The following is an 18,573-nucleotide window of genomic DNA, read 5'->3' on the forward strand; positions in this document are numbered from 1 at the left end:
CGGTATAGCCTTGAGCTGACGTATATGAATGATATGCGATATTTTGGGGAACTCACTAAGCTTTATACTTACAGTTTATGTTTAAAATATTTTTGGGTACTTCTGGTTCGAAAGGGAATGGTCTGATATGACTGCACCATATCCACCTATGTTTCCACATTTTGTGATTTTAGGGTTATACTCTGATAACTATTTTACTATGATATACTTTCAAATGTTTAAAATGGATTAATGATGTTTATGGTTGAATTAAAAATGAAAATTTTACGTTATAATTTTTGGGACGTTACAACACTGCTGCTGTGCATAGAGTCACTCCACAATTTCGTATCTACGATACTTGAGCTCGCTGGAATAATCCATGAAGCTACGATTATTGTTGCATCAATGATCCCGCAAACATCCGATCCTAAATAAAATCATCCTTGTCACTCTATTGAATAGAGAGAAATCAGGTTATTAAATATGTAAGCAAAACTTTTGATTTCAAAATTTGAATCGATCAAAAGAAAACTTTTGATTTCAAAATTTTGATTGGCTCAAACATCAACATGACATATTGTTTATTATTAGATGTTGTGAACTCATAACTTACATTATCTATCATTTTAAAATACATGTGTATATTAAATACAACAAGCATCGATAATACAAAAAAGATAGTCATTGACTAAGTAGCTAACACGTCTCACCCTTCAAAGAGAAGTTATAGTTTCAATTCTTGCCTTCGTATTTTCCTTTTCTTTCTAAGTTATTACTTTTTAAAATACATATTTTTGATTTTTGGTCGATTGCTACAATGAAAATTTTTCTAAAAAATAATGACAAATGGGGAACAAAAAAATGTTGGGGCTCATAATTAAATGTTGGAACTAATTACAAATAATAAAAAAATACAAAACCGATACGTTATCATGATCGATTAGTAACCGGCTAACAGCCAAAATATAAATCGTTTTTAAAAAAATATAATGATAAATGAAAAAACAAAAAATAAAGTTGAGCTAAAACAAAATTGGGTTCTAAGCATAATAAACCTTCCATATTTTTTTGATCGTATCAACCTCGAGAATCCAACCAATAACAACACGTGGGTATATGCCACAAGCAAGAACAGAGTATGTTCTTCTGGCCCTAACACATTGGGTTTTACGCAGCTCTTGTTTCCAATTTCCAATTTCTAACCCCACCAGACTCCGCCCTACACCGCCGGCCAACCAAGTCCAAGGGCACGCCACTGAATCTCAGCCTTTTGAACTCCATCAGCAAATTCATCACCGTCATCCTTTTCCATCGGTACTTCCGTACCCTACGCTTTTTTATTCTCCACGAATTATACATCTCCTACAATGCTTAGCATTCGTACTTCTCTTTTGATGCAACTAGCTGGTGTTATCTTGAATTACTGTTGATTATCCCTTGTTATTTCAAGGTTCCACTTACTAAATTTGTGTCACGATGCTATACCGCTTCAGTCCCAAAATAGCAAGGTTTTGAGTATCAAATGGAGTTAGATTTAACTTCAAAATTGACGAGATAAATTCTATTTACGTACAAGAATTTGTTAATTACACTCAACAACGTGTTGGATATAAGACAATTTTCTTCAATTACAATTTACGCAGTACTCTTCTAACCTTTCTACAGCTGGTTATGACAGCAGTTTACTAACAAGAGCTATTCCTGCAAGTTAACATAGCACAATACTACATTTCAGAGACCAGTTAGGGTTATTATAGAATCAATCAATTACAGGATACAAGATACACTTCAATTTGTGTGATCAAAAGGACTAACTTTTAACATCTAGATTTCTACATGTTCGTCCATGTTGGGATAAAATCTGTCAACTACCATTGAAGTTTGTAATAAATAGTACAAACAGAGTTACGTTTGTATTAGATTTATCACAAGTCTTTTTCTATTTCAAGTTGATAGACAATGGGTTCAAGGGTTAACCTAAAAACTGGAAATTGTATCATCATCTTCTTTGAAATGGGATAACAAATTTTATCATCATCTCTTTTCCACCATATTCAATGCATGCTTATCAGTTTAGCATCTGTTCTTGGTAATTGCAGTAGATTGGTATGGCAGAAGTTGACAAGAGTACTTCTGCTAATGGGATACAAGAAAATCCACATCTTGAAGAAACACAAGAACATGTAGATGCTCAAGTCACTAAAGGTGGTGAAAATAGATGGCCTGGATGGCCTGGAGAGAGTGTTTTTAGAATATTGGTTCCTGCACAAAAAGTGGGAAGTATTATTGGACGAAAAGGCGAATTCATCAAGAAAATGTGTGAGGAGACAGGGGCCCGCATCAAGATTCTTGATGCTCCACCAGGAAAAACAACAGAAAGAGCTGTAAGTTTCTTTTCCATAAGACCATAACTATTTCTTGTAGAAATGTTAGGTGTTCGTTCATGTTCATGATGTGTATGTAATCTATTGATTGATTGTGTTATATAAAAGGTGATGATATCTGGAAAGGAAGAACCTGATGCTTCTCTTCCCCCTGCTGTAGATGGTCTTCTTAGGGTTCATAAACGCACAGTGGATGGTTTAGATTCTGAATCTTTTCCTGTTCCTGTTCCACCAGGGTTCATAAAGGTCTCCACAAGGCTGCTTGTGCCAGCTGTACAAGCAGGAAGCTTGATTGGAAAACAAGGAGCAACAGTAAAATCTATCCAAGAAGCATCCTCTTGTATTGTTAGAGTTCTTGGTACTACTTCTCGGCTTTTTCCATTTTTTTGATGTTTTACATTTTGGTTAAATGTGTATTTTGATGTTATGTCAACTTTGGAAACTGTTATTGCAGAAGATTTACCAAGTTTTGCTCTTCAAGATGATAGAATTGTTGAGGTAGTTGGGAAACCTGGTGGGATACACAAGGCAGTTGAATTAATCGCTTCTCATTTGAGAAAATTCTTGGTTGACCGAAGTGTTATTTCGTTATTTGAAGTGCAAGTAAGTCTTTTATATTTATCTTGATTGCAGAAAACTAAGTTCCCTAAGGCCATATTTGTTACATATAACAGAACAGGTTATACTGTGTTTGACATGCAATGTACCAGGACTGTGACATATGTCAACGGGACAAAAATTGCAACTTTTTGTCCCAACCAAAAAGGTGGGACAGGGACTCACTCTCGATCTCTTGTCTGTGTAAAAGACGTAAATACCCTTCTCATTCTCATCATGGAAAATATCCTACAAAGCTTGTCCTGTATAGTGGCAGCCGTAGGCTGCGTTTGTTACTCAGGACCTGGACAACCTTTCTAAGGCTATTTTCCATGATGAGGATGATAAGGGCATTTACGTCTTTTGCACAGACAAGAGATGGAGAGCGAGTCCCGGTCCCACTTTGTTACACCTTTTTGGGTGGGACAAAAAGTTGCAATTTTTGTCCCGTTGACATCTGTCATAGTCCTGGACTCCTGGTACACTGCATGTCAAACGCAGTATAACCTGTTCTGTTCACACAGCTAACAAGCCTAAGGTGGAATTAAGGAATAATTTAGGAGTAGATTAGATTTTCCGTTAAAAAAAAAAAAAAAAAAAAAAAAAAAAAAAAAAAAAAAAAAAACAGGCCTAAGTTTTATTGGATAATTATAGTTACACTAATTCATCAGATGCAAGCGCCAAAGCCTCAAATGGAACAACAAATACCCCCTCCTGAATCCTGGGGTCCACCACCACATTTTATGGCACCTCCAAGGCAAATTGATACTTACTATTCACCACCAGAGATTCAGCCTCACCAAGGAATATCAGCCTACGGAAGAGAAGCTCATGTAGCCATGCAAGCAACAACAACAGCTCCCTCTGTTATCACACAGGTTACTTTACGATTGGATAAATAGCAATGTGGTTTTTGAAAGCAGTTGACCAGGTCAAACGTGGTGACATGGCAATGACAGGTGACACAGCAAATGCAGATTCCGTTATCATATGCGGATGCTGTGATTGGTACAGCTGGATCAAATATAAGTTATATACGTCGTGCCAGCAGTGCAACTATTAGTGTACAGGAAACAAAGGGAGTTCCTGGGGAGATGACTGTGGAGGTTAATGGAACTGCTTCACAAGTCCAAACAGCTCAGCAATTAATTCAGGTTATAAATTTTTACTTTCTTGATGATTTCGGTGAAATATAACTTATTAAAATTCATATATTCCAGAATTTTATGGCTGATGCCGCCGCACCACCACCACAACCCCCGCCACAAATCCAAACAAGCACATCGGAACAAGGATATAATCCTTATGCCGCCCATGCTACAATGTATGCATCACCACCAACCACCAGTTATGGAGGACAAACAGGAGGCTATGGTTCAATCTATGGTGCTAATTATGGTTATTAAGGTTAATGGTTTAAATTTTTTTTAATCTTTTAGATTTTGTATACGTTTATATATAAAATAAGTGTTAACTTTATCTATGATTAAAAAATAATTAACAAGGTCCCATTGACACATTTGGTTGTAGTATTTCATTTTTTATAAATTATAAAAGATGATATATTGAATTTGTCTATGGTGTTGTTTCTCTCAGAGTTAATGTACTTAATGTATATAAGATACTTAATGAGTTAAGCTATATATAGTTGTTTCTTTTTTATTTAATATTAATAAAATGTTTTGGTTGGTTAAGTTAGGAAAGGGGTGTCCTTAGTATTAAATGGTGATTCCATATTTTTAGCTAATCTACTTTAATGAATATTTGGATTCAATTCTATTATTCGAACTTATTTTAAAACTATGTGTAATGTAACTTGGTAATTATGTTAATGTTATCTTTTTTAAAAATCTAAAAATTTTAAGTTTTTTTAAATGTGATAATGTACAATTTTAATGTATAAAGGATTAAAGGTTATTAAATAAATGGTAATTTCTTATTTGTCAATTTTCAACAGGAGAGTAATCGAGTAATTTATTTAGATTCAGTGTAATTGTATTTGGTCCAAAAAAGCAAACATTTATATTAACACCATTTTATCCATACATGTCATGATATGTGTTTAAATATTTTTCTCTCTAGACCAAATAAACCATATGAATAAAACTAAATGACCATTCCTTACATTCCCACAAACAATTTCTATAATATTAACCAATTTTAACATGTGAGGAGTTGATAGGAAAATGGAAGAGCAAATAGGTAAATAGTTAGTGTCTTAATACATTAATCCATATTTTTTTGGCTTAACTCATTAAGTCATTTTGTCTGGACTAAGTAAAAATAAACAGCTATGTATTGTTGTCTAGATTAAGTTCATAACCCATTAAACTTAATAATTCCAAAAGAAAAAAAACCCTTTTTGAGTGTTTTTTATGGTTAAGTGTAAGCAAAAGTGACATGCTTTGGCTATGATTGGATAGAATTTGCCTAGTAAAAATCTACACAATTATAACAATTCAGTCGCAAATTTGAATGGCTATGATTGGATAGAATTTGCCTAGTATAATGTCATAAAAAGAAAAATTATTAGAGCACTAACTCTCTAATAAGAATATAAAGTAATAACTCCACTGTTGCAATAAAAATAAAGAAAATAGGATGCTGTTATACATAAATAAATGAAGTTTTGATATTGCTATAATTTGGTAGAATTTATTATTATTATTATTATTATTATTATTATTATTATTATGTAATATTTATTTTAATTTTCAAATGACGATTCCAAGTTACAACGTATTTTTCCTGTACCACTCATGTAACGTCTTTAAAAAGAAAATGTGACATTATGTTTCTGTTTGGAATTCCGTTCATACCATATGGTTAATATGCTTTATTTTGCGAACAAAAATACATCAAACTTAAATTTAATGTAAACTACTTCTATAGTGAAGTTCTACACCGATTTTGGTTTTTCAAAAAACATTATTTATTCTCCAACATAGACTACCTTTACATGGTTTTATCATATTTCAAAAATGCAACTAAAAACAGGGGATATTCACGAAAATACCTAGTTTTCAAACTCTATTTAACAATTTGACAACTGTTTTTAACAATGTCTCCAATGACCAATAAGCTTGTGAGTGTAACCAACTTTTGTAGTTGTACATATTTAGCATGTTCTAAAAAGCTTGTCATGGCTCTGTCATGACGCGTCATGATGCCAAACTTTGACAAAATGATGTCTTAAGTCACGTATGTATATAAAAATGAATAATAGTAGAATATATATATATATATATATATATATATATATATATAATTATTAATTATATACAAAATTATCGTCTTAAGTCACGCTTTACAAACGAAGTGGCTCGCTACAACTTAATAAAGTTTCAGGTTTGACATTGTCGAAAAATCACGTTTTACGTTATTTAGAACCTTGATATTTAGTCACTTTCATTTTTTTTGTACATAATTGACCAATAAATTTTTATAAAGTGTTCGAAAAATATTACTCTCACCAATGGACTATTTCAAATCTACTCTAATAAATGAAGTTTTTTTTTTGCCACATGTCACATTCTCATTCAATTTGTTAAATGTCATTTTGTGATTATTTTGAATTAATTTCTTTTCCACATGTCATTTTATGAGTTTTCTATTTTAATAAATTCAACATAATACTTTAATGAGAATGTGACGTATGACAAAAAAAATACCTTCATTTATTAAAGTAAATTACAATAAATGTAATAATAAATGAATATCAATTTCATTAATGAACTTACATTCTTATTTTAAAATTCTTAAATTAAAGTTCATTAGTTTATTTTGTTTATTTATTCAAATTTAAAAGAAAATTCAATTTTAATAATTCATTATTTTTCTTATTTTCTTATAAATCCAAATTTATTAAATATTTAAACATTTATATTTAATTTTTTTAATTAACCCATATAATATTAATACATGGATCTTACACCTAATGGCGACCTAGTGTCATTAATATACCAATTTACATATTTTATTACACTAGTTTATAACCCGTGACACCACTACTACAAAATTAATTAAACTTTAATAGTTAGAACACAAAATTATTAATCAATTATAATCGTTAATTTAAATAAATATGTGAAATTATATCACCTTATAATTTGTATTAATTTTATTTTAATTTTTATTGCATTGTTATTAATTTATTGTAATTAAAGTGAAAATTTTAAAATTTGAAATAGAGAATTAATATGTTGACAAGTGGCATGCATTAATTAAGAGATTTAATAGGGTGACACATGGAAAAAAAAGAATAAAATGTGTATTAATTAGGATGCCTAATATGATGACACATGTCAAAAAGATATTAAAACTATTCTTTTACTAGGTGTGAGACCCATGTATTACATGAGTTATTTAAAAAAAATTAAATATAAAATTTTAACAATTTGAAAAGTTTGAATTTAAAAGAAAAATGAGAAATCTTTTGAATTATTAAAATTAATGAAACTTTAATTTATTAGATACATTACATATATAAACCTTTTTAATAAATACCTTACATATATATTATCTTACATATTAAATGTGGAATTTTAATTTAATAAAATGAAAAATACAATAAAATGACAAGTGGAAAATAGAAAATTTAAAAATGTTAGAAAATGTCATGTGTCCAAATGAAGGAGAAGAGGACATGTGGCAAAAAAAACCTTCATTTATTATAGTAGATTAGAATAGAGACTAGGTGTGAGCCCCATGTATTACATGGGTGTATTTAAAACAATTAAATATGTATAAACATTTGAGAAATTTGAATTTATAAGACAAATAAAAAACATATTGAATTATTAAAATTAAAGTGTTTTTCTCCTATAAATTTAAACAAATCATTTAGATAAAATAATCAAAGCAAATTAATGAGATTTTATTTTAAAATTTTGAAATTACAAGGAAAGTCAATTAATGAAATTAATATGCATTTATTATTAAATTTAAATATCATATGGAATTTAATAAAATAAGAAAACCACAAAATTACATATGGAATAAAAATTAATTCAAAATAACCACAAAATGACATGTGACAAAATGAATGAAAATGTGACAAGTAGCAAAAAAAATCTTCATTTATTAGAGAAGATTAGGAGGTGACAACCATGAAAGTCTGACCTACAGTTGGTCCTTGTGGCATGATATATCCAAGTTTATTTTTTATAGTTTTGATTCGAAGTTTTGTTTTTTTGTGATTTTGATCGAAGTTTTAGTTCTTGTTATACATTCGATCTAGACATTTTTTTCAATTTTGCCACGAACTTTTACATTTTTAACAACTTATTTTATCACCTTTTACAATTTTTTTTTACAAATTTATAAACGAAGAAAAAATTTAATGGGGCAAAAGTTGTCAAAAGAAAACATAATTTTTATATAAGAAAAGAAATAATAAATGTTCTAAAAGTTGTAAAAATGTAATTTTATAAAAACGAAAAAAAAAAAGTTATATAAAAGTATAAAAGAAAACTCTAAATATATGTAACAAATTAAAATGTTTGATTAAAGAATTTTTGGAAAAAAAAAAAAGGTAGAATCATGTGTAGCATATCATAGGACCAATTTGGAACAACTTTTATTGTTAGTAATTTTTTGATAAATAAAATATGGTATTTTTTAAACAATTTATGTAAGTTTGTTGGTAAAATATATAAAAATAAAAAAAAGGCACTAAATATATATAATTTTAAAAGTTGGCTACCCTCACAAGTTTATTGATTGCCGAAAAATAGAAAAACCTTTAATTTTGGGTCACAACGAAATTTTTAAGAAAAGTCATGTAATTTTATTAGTCAAATATATATATAAAAAATACTAAGCATCAACAATAGGAACTTATTCATGTTCTTTTTCAAAAAGTTTTTTCAAACCAAAAAGCTGATAAAAATTAAAAAGGCTATAATAAATGTTTTTTTTTTCAAGTTGTTTGTGAGTTTCATTTTTGTTTTACCAACTATAACTAAACAATATATACAAACATCTCATAAAAAAATAAAATTGAAAAATCTTACCTATTATGGAAGATACAATGATTTTTTTTTTGAGCATCCGCAATAAGAACTTATTAGTTTTCAAGAAGTTTTTCAAACAAAAAAACTCTTTAAAATTGAAAAGGCAATAAAAGAGGGTTTATTTATTTATTATTATTTGTATTCGTAAAGTTTTTTTCAAGTTGATTGTGAGTCTCATTTTTGTTTTACCAATTGTAACAAACAAATACTTTCAAACATCTCATTAAAAAGGAAATTGAAAAATCTCACCTGCTATAGTAGATGCAATGAAGTTTTCTTTGAGTGTCCACAATAGGAGTTTACTCATATTTTTTTCTAAGAGTTCTTTCAAACCAAAAAAAATTTTGAAAATTGAAAAGGCTATAATAGTGTTTTTTTTTTAAATTAAATAAATTTTTTTCAAGTTGTTACTGAGTTTTATTTTTGTTTTACAAATTATAACGAAACAACATATACAAACATCTCATATAAAAGAAAGAAAAATCTCACATATTATGGAAGATACAATGATTATTTTCTTTGAGCATCCACAATAGGAGCTTATTACTACCTATTTTTTTCCAGAGATTTTTCAAACCAAAAAACTCTTAAAAATTGAAAAGACTATAAAGACAGGGTATTTTTTATTAAAAATAAAATTTTTTCAAGTTGTTTATGAGTTTTATTTTTGTTTTACCAATTGTAAATAAACAACATATACAAACATCTCAATAAATAAATAAATAAAAACTGAAAAATCTAACCAATTATGAGTTTATTCATATTTTTTTCTAAGAGCGTTTTCTTTTGAAAATTAAAAAGGCTATAAGATAGTTTTTTTTAATAATGTTTTTCAAGTTGTTTGTGAGTTTTATTTTTGTTTTACGAATTTGTACCCAACAACATATACAAACATCTCATAAAAAAGGAAAATTAAAAAATAAACCAATTATGGGAGATACAATGATTTTTTTTTAAGTGTCCACAATACGAGCTTATTCGTTTTTTTTTTCTACGAGTTTTTTCAAAGGGATAATGACTTGAAATGGTAACAAACTTTTGACTTTATTCATATTTAGTCACTAAACTTTTATTTTCATTATCTATTTGCCACTGAACTATTGAAACTATTCACATTTTACCCTTACGATCGGTTGTTACCGGTCATAAGGGTAAAATGTAAACAGTTTCAATAGTTTAGTGATTAAATATGAACAAAAACGAAAATTCGTTTCCTTCTAAAAAAGTTCAATGATTAGATGTAAACAAACTTCCTTTTTTATTATGTTTTAGCAAATTATTTATTTTTGTTAAATTCTAGCAATATTTGTTGATGAAGAAATCTATTAAATAAAAAAAAAACAAAACCCTGAAAATATATTTAAAAAAAAACAAAAAATCGAAACCGAAATAAAAAACCAATGGTTTAGTATTTTCTAAAATAAAAAATCAAAATTTCCAATCTGATTTTGGTTTTACAAAAAAATGAACCATTCTTACTGATGTGAATTATGACCATTGGTTTGATTGTGGAATTAAAGAACACACAAAGAATATGATGATTTAGGTGTTTAAGAGATGCATTCGATTATGAAAGGTGTTTATAAAAAAAGATCTAAATCTAAATCTACATAATTAACACACTAACACTCTCAATGTTACATCTCTCAAGCACACCACTTCATGTGGTATGAACCCATCTTATATAGAGGTGTTTACATCTCTCTCTCTCTCTCTCTATATATATATATATATATATATATATATATATATATATATATATATATATATATTATCTCTAATGTCACAAGGCTACTTTTACCACATGCAACTACAAAAGTCAAACCATTTACAAAGTCATACATGGATAATTTTGTACCCAACATTATCCCCCTCAATTTTAGGAATGGATGACCTGCTTCAAATCTTCCAAATTCGAGCAACTTCACGAACCGAGCCTCAAACGTGACATATGTAGAGATGAACATCAAATCTTCAATTATTCCATGACTTTTCAATCCGGGTTCTAGAATGTGAGACCATACAAACCGAACATCAAAAGGTAATTAGGAGTTTTTCATTCTCCAAATAATTTCCCAAAATTTGAGCATATATGCACACTCCAAAAATCTTCAATAAGTCAAAACCCATCATGAACCGAAATCACTTCTGAATCTTCAGTTAAATCATTTCATAAACTTCAAATACTCGAGGTCACTTCGGTCTTCAAGACCACATAATATGAAAAATTCAACTGTCGAATTTCCATATCTAAATCTCTCCCCCATTTTTATAATCGAAAAATGATTATAAAACCAAAAAAGGAATGAGAAAACGCTCAATTCGAAATTTTTCTATCCAAAACTTTCCCTTAACACATGGCATAAACATTTTGCTTCAATCCGGAAAATCCAAAAAATATTCAATTTTTAGCTTTGTTCAGAGACCGCCTTTGACAGAATTTTGAATTGACAATTTCTACCCAAATTTATGTCAAAGGCGGTCCGTGAACGAAGTTAAAAATTAAAGATTTTTTGGATTTTCTAGATTGAAGCAAAATGTTTATGACATGTGTTAAGGGGAGAGTTTTGGATAGAAAAATTCTGAATTGAGCGCTTTCTCGTTCCTCTTTGGGTTTTATAATCATTTTTCGATTATAAAAAGGGAAAAAGATTTAGATATGAAAATTTGAAAGTTGAATTTTTATTAAACCAAAATCAGATTGGAAATTTTGATTTTTTATTTTGGAAAATACCAAACCATTGGTTTTTTATTTCAATTTGGGTTTTTTGTTTTTTTTAAATATATTTTTCACGGTTTTGTATTTTTTATTTCATAGATTTTTCATCAACAAATGTTGCTACAATTTAACAAAAATAAATAATTTGCTAAAACATAATACAATAAGAAGTTGTTCACATTTAGTCATTGAACTTTTTTAGAGGGAAACGAATATTCGATTTTATTCATATGTAGTCACTAAACTTTTTTTCATTATCTATTTGTCATTGAACTATTGAAACTGTTCACATAACAACCGGTCATAAGGGTAAAATGTGAATAGTTTCAATAGTTCGGTGACAAATAGATAAAGAAAAAAAGTTTAGTGATTAAATATGAACAAAATCGAAAGTTCGTTACCCTTTCAAGTCATTATCCCTTTTTCAAACCAAAAAACTCTTTGAAAATCGAAAAGGCTATAAGAAATATTTTTTTAATAAAGTTTTTTAAAAATGTTTGTGAGTTTATTTTTGTTTTACCAATTATAACTAAACAACATACCAAAAAATATCATAAAAAAAGTTTTTTTTTTTCTTTTTTTTGAAAAACCTCACTTATTACGAGAGATACAATGAATTTTTTCTCTGAACATCCACAAGAGCGGCTTATTCATATTTTTTTCTAGGAGTTTTTTCAAACCAAAAACTCTCTGAAATTTGAAAAAGCTATATGATAAGTTTTCTTTTAAATAAAGTTTTTTTCAAATTGTTAGTGAGTTCGATTATATTTTCCATCCCATGACTTTTTAAAATATCATTTTCATCTTCTATACCTTTAACTAACTTTTTGTTTTTTAGACTTTGGTGTTTAAAATATGATTTTCATTCATTTGCTTTGTAAAATACATTTTCTGCCGATCTATTTTTTTTAAATGTTAGTACAAATATATGCCAATACGTAAACTGCAACTACAAATCTTCAACTTTATATAATTTGTCAAGACTCTCTTTTGTAAAATGATTTTTTTTCAACTCTTTACTTTTTAAAATCACATTTACACTTTTATTTTCTAGACTTTCACTTTCATCCCCTCCACCTTCAACTTTACTTTTATTCTTATGTTTTAGTTTTTTAGACTTTAGTGTTTATCCCGTAAAATATATAATTTGTTTTTTACTTGTCTACTTTGTAAACTGCATTTTCCACACCCTCTATTTTTTTAAAAAATACTTTTACCCCCCTAAACTTATAACTTTGTAAAATGTCACTAGTTTAATCAATTCTTAACAAAAAAACATAAAAACCAGGGGAGGCTCAATTGCTAGTTGTTACTAAACGCCATATACAAACATCCCATAAAAAAGGAAATTGAAAAATGTCACCCGTTATGTTATGGAAGATACAATGCATTTTCTTTTTGAGCTTTTTTATGAAAAAACAGCATTAAAAAGCTTTCGTGTGGTTGATACCACTACATAAAACCAAGTCCAATCTTTAAACTACAATAAGTTGTTGATTATTAGCTTAGTACATTCCCTTCTAACTAATCATCAATCCCAAACTCATCCCCAAAGTTATTCATATCCTGTTCTTGTTCAATTCCAATTCCATTTCCAATTCTACTTTTTGTTTTTGATGATTTACCCAAACCACCTTTCGCTTTCGGCAACGGTTTCCTAACTTTCTGTGCTTGCAATTCCAGCACCTTCTCAGACGGCTTTCGCCTTCTCTTCAAATATGTCATTCCCCCATCTTCACCACCGGAATTCTCCATTCCTGCATCAAAGGAATCCCAAAGCCATGCTAAGATAATGCCAACTCATTTAAGTCCTAACCTTTTTACATATTTGACTTTTGCATTAAATACAAGAAATAGCAACATACTTACACTTCTTCATTTATTACAGCATCCTACTTCATTGTTTTTTGGGTTAATCTATATTTTGTGTTTTTTTCCGGATTAAACCTCGATTTTATTTTTTTCTTGACAAAGCCCTTGCATTTTTTCATTTTTTTTATCCGACCCTTTAGTCATTTTTTTTTTCCAAAAAACTTGTTATATGAGAGGGCTTTTTTCGGAAAAAACTAAAAAATTTGAGGGCTTTTTTTGAAAAAAAAGAAAAAAATACGAGATATTTTTCAAGGAAAAACTAAAGTAAAGGTTTAATCCGGAAAAAAAAACACAAAATATAAGGTCTTTTAGGTTTTTTTTTTTTCAAAAATCTAACGACATATGTCAAACTCATTCAAACACAAAACAATTTTCACTGCTATTACGAATTGGGTTGATTTTCAGTATACTTTTATACTTCATCCATCCTATATTTATTGTCCACTTTTGACTTTTAAAGCCTTTATTCTTCAACTTTGACCTTAAATATTTTTACCTACGTTATATATTACTTGAAGAAACTTATAACAATGAGAAGACATTTAAAACACAATCAATCCATATAATTTTGCATCGAATATCATAAATATCAAAAAAGCAAAAACATTTAAGGTCAAAGTTAAAGAACAAAGACTTCAAAAATCAAAAATTTACAATAAAATTGAAAGTAAAATACCGGAATGGAAATAAGTGAGTGTGTAGCTATTTCTTGCATTGAAATTGAAATTACCTTCGATTTGACTGGAATCATGATTCATTGCCCCGGTTTCCTCTGATAGAGGGGAATCAGAATTCTTGCTATCACCAAGTTTGGAATTACTTGCTGTGTGTTTCTCCTGCTGCTCGGAAACATCCGGAAACGGATCCGCGGGTAAGAACCGGAGTTCCTCTTGAGAGAGATCGGAATCACTAAATGCAGAGTCTTTCTCCACAGTTGTAATGTCAACTTCATCATCTTCATTCATTTCCAAATCTTTCACCTATCAATTGTCAATTGTCAATTGTCATACTTGATATATTTATATCAAACTCATATGCTGTTTCATATGATAAAAGTACACACAACAAGTAATCCATTTTACCTTTTCGGTTTCAGGCATCAAATCAAACTCATCTTCTCTTTCCACATACTCTTCATTCTCCTCAAGTTCTTTAAAATCCGGAGCAAATGCACTCCAATTTTCTGTATAATCTTTAGCCCAAATATAAACCAAACCCGTTAAAGAAACGGATACAACCATTGGATGAACCGGATGCCATGCCAAATCCATCAAAGCTTCTTTTGGACCTTCTAGAATCTTCACCAAATGCCCAGCTCTATCCCATATATAAATCTTATGCTCCCCTTTACTAGCGGACCCACCCACCACCCACTCCCCATCACCACTAAAACACGGTGCTTTCCAATGCACTCGCGTGATCGAATCTTGAAACTCACGGAAAAGCAACAAACTTTTTGCCCCTGCGCTTTTTACCATTTCGCCCTCGTCAAGAATGTTATCAAAGATCATCTCATTGAGGGATTTGAGTGAATCTTTTAAGGGTAAAAGGTTTTCATATACACGAATTGTCCGGTCACTTGAGTTTATGAGAAGGTGGCGGCCATCCCGACTGAACACTATGTTTTTTATCACCGCCCCGCCGGAAACCGCCACCACCCCGTGAACCTGATTCTTGTTATGATCGATTATAAGAATTTCTCCGATTGAATTCCCGACATAAACTAAATCCCCATGTTTGTTGAAACAGGCGGCGGTTGGCGTGTAATGCGCGGACCCGTCGGAGAATTTGTTTCGTGGTGGAGCTCCGGTGGTGGTGCCGCCGGAGAATGAAATTGGAAGTGTTGTGGTGGTTTCGGTTTGGAGATTGACGATCATGGGAGCGGAGGAGAAAGGGCAAACGAGGCAGAGAGTGGATTCCGGTGAACCGCCGCCGGGGTGTAGGCGGGCTTGTAGTGGTGTTTGTTGAAGGGTAGTTCGGTAAATTTTGTCTCCTTTCATGACATCCCAGAGATTTAAGGATTTATCGGCGGCGGATATGAGGATGTGGCGACCGGATTTTGACCAGCAGACACTCGTGATGGCTGCAACACAGTCTTTATCGCGGAGTTCTTTTGCGATTCCTCGGGTTTCAAAGTCCCAAATTACACAGCTTCCATCGGAACATCCGGCTGGAAGAAGGGTATTATGGGTATTTCATGAAATTAGTAAAAGAGTTGAATCAATGCAAGAAATGGGGATGTAATTTGATTGAATTGTAGTGTAAAGAATCTGTCCAATTATAGCAAGAAATAGCAGCAGAGTTTGATTTATTTGTTTATTATAGTATCTTACTTTCATTTATTTGTATTAGAGCATTGTGTTGTTTAGATACATGATGTGTAAAAATATTCAAGAATATGAGGGCACAATAAGTGGAAAGAAAAATTTTAATGAGGAAAATATGTAAAAGGTTGAGGTTAAATGAGGAAAGCCTTTGTTTCTCTGACTTTTTCTATTAAGTCGTTCTCATTGTAATAAGTCAACAAGAAAATGTTCAGCAGTAAATCAGTAACCACTTTCTTAACACAAGAGTTTTGTAACCTTAATGACAAATTTGAAAAAAGAAATGTTCAGCAGAAGTATAAATTGACAAAACTTGACCAAATTTCATGCTAAAAAGCCTAATAGCCGAATGTAATCACCATTAATCATGACTTATACTGAATTTGGTCGACAAAACCATGGCAGGACTTACATAGAACTCAGGGTATGTAGGGTTTGCAAAGTAGAGAGTTATTTAGGCGTTTAACTATCAATTAGCAATTTAGCACTTAACATATTTGTTTAAACACACGAAGTGTAAGATAATGGAGTATCAAAGACAAGGAGTGTGGATAATTACCAGCAAGAAGAGTTCCCCTGCGATTGAAAGCGATACATTTCATGATACCATGTTCCAAATACTCTTCTATCACTTCTGGGAAATCCCCCTGCAACGGATCTTTGCCCCAACAAAAACAATAAACCGATCAATCACAAAACCCACAAACTCCTTATGCTAGAAAAGAAGGGATTAATGATAATACCTATAATTGTGGCATTCATGGCGTTCGTTGATAACTAGCTAGAAACTGTTAATTTGAAAGGGGGTTTCAGCTTGCATTGAAGGTGTAAATGCACAAGGGGAAGCAAGAAGCTTTAAGCGAAGATGAAAGGCGTGAAGAATAAAGAATTGGACCTTGGAGGGCAAGTGGTAGATTAACGGAAGAACCCTAATGCAGTGCGTGCAGAGAGTTTGGTCGATATTAGTAAGATATATGCCACAAGGGCATTAGCGGCTAGAAAGAAGTGTTTTGGGGTTGGCTTCGGACTGTGAACATCGCCGGAAGAACGGAGTAGAGAAGATAATCGAATTTGATCGATGGAGGTTGAATTGAATACCGCTGTTTTGAGCGCAGGTTCTCTCAGCTTCGTTTTGGGCTAGAAACGTGAATTGTGATTTCGATTTGAACCTTTTTAGCATTTATAAAATTCTCTCAGCCTCTTGAAAATTTAAGAGAATTTGTTCTTTATAAAAAAACAATTCTTTGTCTGGGAAAATACCAGGCTTAGACATTATTTGGGTTCCATTCTAAAATATAATATATACACAAAAAATTGAATTTCCGGGTATAGATATGGATTCTAAGGAGGTAGCTTTGCGGAATCCACTGTAGCTCCGCGTAATGACAAAATCGTAAATAAATAAGGAAAAAAAAACTCAAGATCCATTCCGCGGGGCTACAGTGGATTCCGCGGAGGTAGCTCCGAGGAATGGATCTTCAGAAAAAAAAAAAAAAAAAAATCTCCTCCAATGATTCTTTTATGTAAAGATCTCCGTTCTCCAATTAAAAGACTAATTTTTTTTTTCATCTCACATTCATTCCAAACATTGTCAATAAAAATTCATACATAATAATCTTTTTTTGAAAATAATTAGTTGGGGAATGAATATAAATCCCGAAGAATCGATTTGAAAAAAAAAAAAAAAAACTGAAGATCCATTCCTCGGAGCTCCGCGGAATGGATCTTGTGTGTTTTTTTTTTTAAATTCCTCATTTATTTACGATTTTGCTATTACACGGAGCTAGAGTGGATTCCGCGAAGCTACCTCCGCAGAATCCATGTCTATGCCAGGAAATTCAATTTTTTGTGTCTATATTTTGGAATTCAACCCCAAACAATGTCTATACCTGATATTTTCCCTTCTTATTACCACTTATTGTTGTGTCGCGCAGTATACGTGTAACATTTGGTCATTCGCAGTTGTTTGTTTTTCAAAAGACTTCTGACTTAAAAACCAACGTGCGTGTGTTGTGTGGCGAAGCATTGGACCTTTTGCTTCAAACTTCTTCACACCTTACTTTCATTTATTGCAGCAGTCTACATAAGTTAAAAAACAAACATATTTTTTATTACATGTTGCAGCCGTTTGGTCCTCCTCTTCTGCTACAGATGGTTGCGGAGGTGGTCTGCAGACTTCAAACATTTTGCTTCGAAAAACAAACAACACATTAATGTTTGTATATTTATTAATCTTATAAATATAAAGGGGGAAATTTTATAAATGTAAAATGGGAAATAAAGTAAACTAATCATTTTAAATAAGTTTATTTTTTCTTAAGAAAATAACATTTTTTTTTAATTTTAGAAAATTGATTATTCTCTTCAATGTTTCATTTCGGATGTATTCTTTAAGTTTCACAATCCATTTCTTTTTTAAAGAAATTATTTCTATTTATTTTTAAAATATCTACTTCGAAATGTTTAACATCATCGTTTTTAATCTAATGTTTGATTTTAAGCTCAATATTGTGTGAGTATATATATATATATATATATATATATATATATATATATATATATATATATATAGAGAGAGAGAGAGAGAGAAAAAGAGAGAAAGAAAGTGAGGACATTTCTTATTTCGAAAACATAAAGAACAAATTTGGAGAGTACAATTTTTTTAAATAAAAATCATAAAA

General features: G+C 30.5%; 2 protein-coding genes across 3 annotated transcripts; one reads left to right on the forward strand and one right to left on the reverse strand.

Moving 5' to 3' along the window:
• Positions 1-1,063: 1,063 nt before the first annotated feature.
• Positions 1,064-4,625, forward strand: FLK (RNA-binding KH domain-containing protein). Of its 2 annotated transcripts, none has more exons than XM_079034610.1 (7): positions 1,064-1,296; positions 2,085-2,366; positions 2,475-2,724; positions 2,821-2,969; positions 3,635-3,841; positions 3,923-4,117; positions 4,184-4,625. In XM_079034610.1, the coding sequence occupies exons 1-7, from the start codon at positions 1,099-1,101 to the stop codon at positions 4,367-4,369; spliced, it is 1,467 nt and encodes a 488-aa protein (XP_078890736.1). In that variant the 5' UTR covers positions 1,064-1,098; the 3' UTR covers positions 4,370-4,625. The 2 variants fall into 2 exon arrangements, with proteins under 2 accessions (XP_078890736.1, XP_078890737.1); XM_079034611.1 differs by having other exon boundaries at positions 1,158-1,296; positions 2,082-2,366.
• An 8,437-nt stretch (positions 4,626-13,062) lies between these two features.
• Positions 13,063-17,083, reverse strand: LOC145097110 (Transducin/WD40 repeat-like superfamily protein). Its single transcript, XM_079034612.1, has 5 exons — positions 16,636-17,083; positions 16,452-16,550; positions 14,651-15,738; positions 14,299-14,548; positions 13,063-13,453 (listed from the first exon to the last, which is right to left on the reverse strand). Exons 1-5 carry the CDS (start codon positions 16,652-16,654, stop codon positions 13,221-13,223), a joined length of 1,689 nt encoding a protein of 562 aa, XP_078890738.1. The 5' UTR covers positions 16,655-17,083; the 3' UTR covers positions 13,063-13,220.
• Positions 17,084-18,573: the final 1,490 nt, after the last annotated feature.

This window comes from Lactuca serriola, chromosome 4 (assembly GCF_051521515.1).
Source record: "Lactuca serriola cultivar US96UC23 chromosome 4, Lser_US96UC23_V15, whole genome shotgun sequence".
Classification (NCBI taxonomy): domain Eukaryota; kingdom Viridiplantae; phylum Streptophyta; class Magnoliopsida; order Asterales; family Asteraceae; genus Lactuca; species Lactuca serriola.